The sequence below is a fragment of the Drosophila rhopaloa genome, unplaced genomic scaffold (assembly GCF_018152115.1).
Source record: "Drosophila rhopaloa isolate 14029-0021.01 unplaced genomic scaffold, ASM1815211v1 contig_2, whole genome shotgun sequence".
Taxonomy (NCBI): domain Eukaryota; kingdom Metazoa; phylum Arthropoda; class Insecta; order Diptera; family Drosophilidae; genus Drosophila; species Drosophila rhopaloa.
Window position 1 is genome coordinate 17,802,413 of NW_025335083.1, and position 2,960 is coordinate 17,805,372.

General features: G+C 39.3%; 1 protein-coding gene across 1 annotated transcript; it reads right to left on the reverse strand.

Annotated features, from left to right (window-relative positions):
• Positions 1-1,349: 1,349 nt before the first annotated feature.
• On the reverse strand, positions 1,350-1,864 carry LOC108038166 (partner of bursicon). The gene is made up of 2 exons (XM_017114913.2): positions 1,600-1,864; positions 1,350-1,540 (listed from the first exon to the last, which is right to left on the reverse strand). The coding sequence occupies exons 1-2, from the start codon at positions 1,852-1,854 to the stop codon at positions 1,370-1,372; spliced, it is 426 nt and encodes a 141-aa protein (XP_016970402.2). The 5' UTR covers positions 1,855-1,864; the 3' UTR covers positions 1,350-1,369.
• Positions 1,865-2,960: the final 1,096 nt, after the last annotated feature.

The window sequence follows — 2,960 nt, forward strand, 5'->3', positions numbered from 1 at the left end:
GGATGTGGATGGGGATGTGGTTGTGGATGGGGATGTGGATGTGGGCCTGCAGCTCGGGAAGATCGCCTGGCCCGATGTTAATGGGCGTGTCAACTAAATTATGAGTTTCGCACACACGAACGAAAGGCGGCAACAGGACCGGCCGGCGGAGATCACATCGAGATGAGTAAGTATATGGGGAGCGGTGGAAAAATGCTTAAGTAAATTACAGTGCGTGCAAATGTGCTTGTGAACATGAAATTATAATTTTGCCCCGAACCGAGCGTGCTCCGTTCCAAACCGCTCCAATTTACAATTAGCCGATGTTCTGCCCACCCTGGCCTCCATCTGCACTGGGGCCTTAATCAATTCAGCCCAGTACTTGCATGACTATAAAGGAGAAGAAAAAAAATCAGCGACCGGTATAGGGAAAATAATGATGAAAATTAACAACCAGAAAGCGGTTTTCATCTTAAGTGCAGTTTACGCTTGATTATTATGTTTGCGGGACGAGTTTCCGGGTGGTTAAGCCTCATGTCCCGCACAGATTCCAACATAAATATGGGCAATTGTGAGTGCTCGACCCCCGACTAAATGAGTTAATTTGGAAGCCAGGCTAAGCCAAAAAGTTAAAATGCCCTGGTTGGTATTTCCGACACAAAATGCCTTTCAAAAGCCGAGTGATGTATTCCATTTTGGTTGCAATCAATTTTTGGCCTCCAGTGATATGTCAAACATTTTCGGATTCAGGATTGCATTGCATGTTTTTGGGAAATCAAACTTCATGCATACATGGAGTAACGCAAATGCCCCACAGTGAAATTCCGACTGTATTTTCAATCAAACAGATGTTAGCCTTTGGGTTATCGAATAACTATGAAATAGAAGTTCCCCAAAAAACTGCATACAATGCTGCATGTAATAACATCCAGTTTATTGAGAAGGCCTTTCAAATTAGTGATTGAATTAAATTTCATTAAATAAACTGCTTGCAAATAAGCGTTAAAACATAGAGAAAATAGAGAATCCAAGTAAAAGTTGAAGGGTTTTAAATAGAATAAGGTCCAATAATGATTTTTATATACCCCATTAAACAAAATATTTAATGATATTGGGAATGACTAAGCTTTAATATACTTTCTTTAAATAAAAATATTTCTTGGATTTTATAGATGGGCTACATTTATAAAAAATTGGATTTAATTTTTGTTGAGCTTAATTTACATAAAACATATGAATGATGAGTACTCTATAAAAAGAGAATAACTGGAAGCAAACTGTGGGAAAAACACCAATGACTCCTAAGACAACTGGCTATCAAAATATTTAATAACTATTTAAGAGTGACTTGAATTATGCTGTTTATAAATATATATCGCTAATTGCGGCATTAACGTGTAAAATCGCCGCATTTGAAGCACTTGCATTCGGTTGGCTCCCGAAGACGTATATCCATGCTGCCCATTTCCGGGGAAGTCAGACGAGTGCCATCCGGATCATAGCAATGGGTTAGGGTGATGACCTTTTCCTTGAGGAAGCTTTCGCGGCAGCAATAGCACTCCTAGAATCAATATAGGATTTTTTATTTATTAAATAAATAACTGGCTTAGTCGTACTTACTTTCAAAAACCCCGTTGGAGTTATAACCGATGGCTGCACTTGACTATTACACAATCCCTCGCACTTGTTCACGATTACGTCGGCATTGCAGGTCCTCTGCATCCTTCCCAGCTCATCGAACTCCTCCTTGATCAAGTGTATTTCCGATTTCAGTGTTTCACAGTTCTCATCACCAGTGCCCTGGCTGTATCGCAATGCCCTGAGGCACTGGGGCATTAGGACCGCGGCGACGAAGAGCAATTCCTGGACATGCATTCTGACCCACTCCCAATGCCCAACTGTTTGCAATCACTCGATTCGGAGGCGCTTTTATATGGAGACGAAAGCTGGACTCGATTTGATTCCATGATATATGTCAATGACTGGCTGATGGAATCTTTGTGTCCTGCCCAGCGGGTGGAAATTTAGTCGGTTAAATTGCGGTAGGACCATGGCCATTTTCCATCACTTTTCTGTTCTGGTAATTGGTGATTAAATCCAACGACTCGACCGCAAGTTGAGTTTAAGTGGGTGTGAAACACATTAAGAATATATATAGATTTTTTTGGTGAGAATATGCATTTCCTTATAGCACTTTTTGGCAGCTCTTTATAACTTTTTAATACTATTCATAGTGATGAAATATATAAAACATAATAGTGGTTATTTAAATTGTGTAAAAAAGTATGATAAGATAATATGTTAAATAGTAGTCAATTTTATTTAATTAATAAAAATAAAATTATATCAGTGAGTTATAAAATATATACATAATATATATTTAAATTGCTAATATGTCATGCATTAAGTTCCAGTAGAATACGAAATAGGTATGTGCAATAAAATGGCTCATATGTGTGGCTCTAGTCTGAAGAAGATCCGATTATTCCGGGGTATTCGCCGCACTTTTCCGGCCACGTAAACAACAAAAATGAAATCGCAATCTGTCTGAAGTTTCCCACCTCTCGAATCTCTTTTCCCCTGTTTTTGGCCTAAACCTCCCCCTGTTGGCATCGTCTTTGTATCGCCCAATTTCGCAGCAGCCACATTCTCCTCCGCCATATCCCTCGGTGGGCCTGCCTTTCTCCACTTCACTCCTCTGTGGGCCATGGTCGATGGTTGCGCTTTAGAATCATCGACGCAAACGCAAAAAGTCTCAATGGCGCAGTAAATTATGTTTTATTATGCAATAAAGTCAACCATAAAAACGCTGCAATAAATTAAATTAACTACTAAAAATGCTGATTTTATTTTTACCCTCCGTTTGCAAAATTGTTGTTCAGTCAGTCCCGTCTTCACATATATATATACACACGAGTATTTGAATACATAAACAAGGATGTATGTATGTTTGTATCTATCGGTGGGGGCAAAGTTTTGTT

Excerpts from the sequence above, each read along its gene's own strand:
- LOC108038166 (XM_017114913.2), bottom strand. The coding sequence starts at position 1,854 with ATGCATGTCCAGGAATTGCTCTTCGTCGCCGCGGTCCTAATGCCCCAG. Across the intron at positions 1,541-1,599 it reads CTCCAACGGGGTTTTTGAAA|GAGTGCTATTGCTGCCGCGA; the intron begins GTAAGTACGACT and ends TATTGATTCTAG.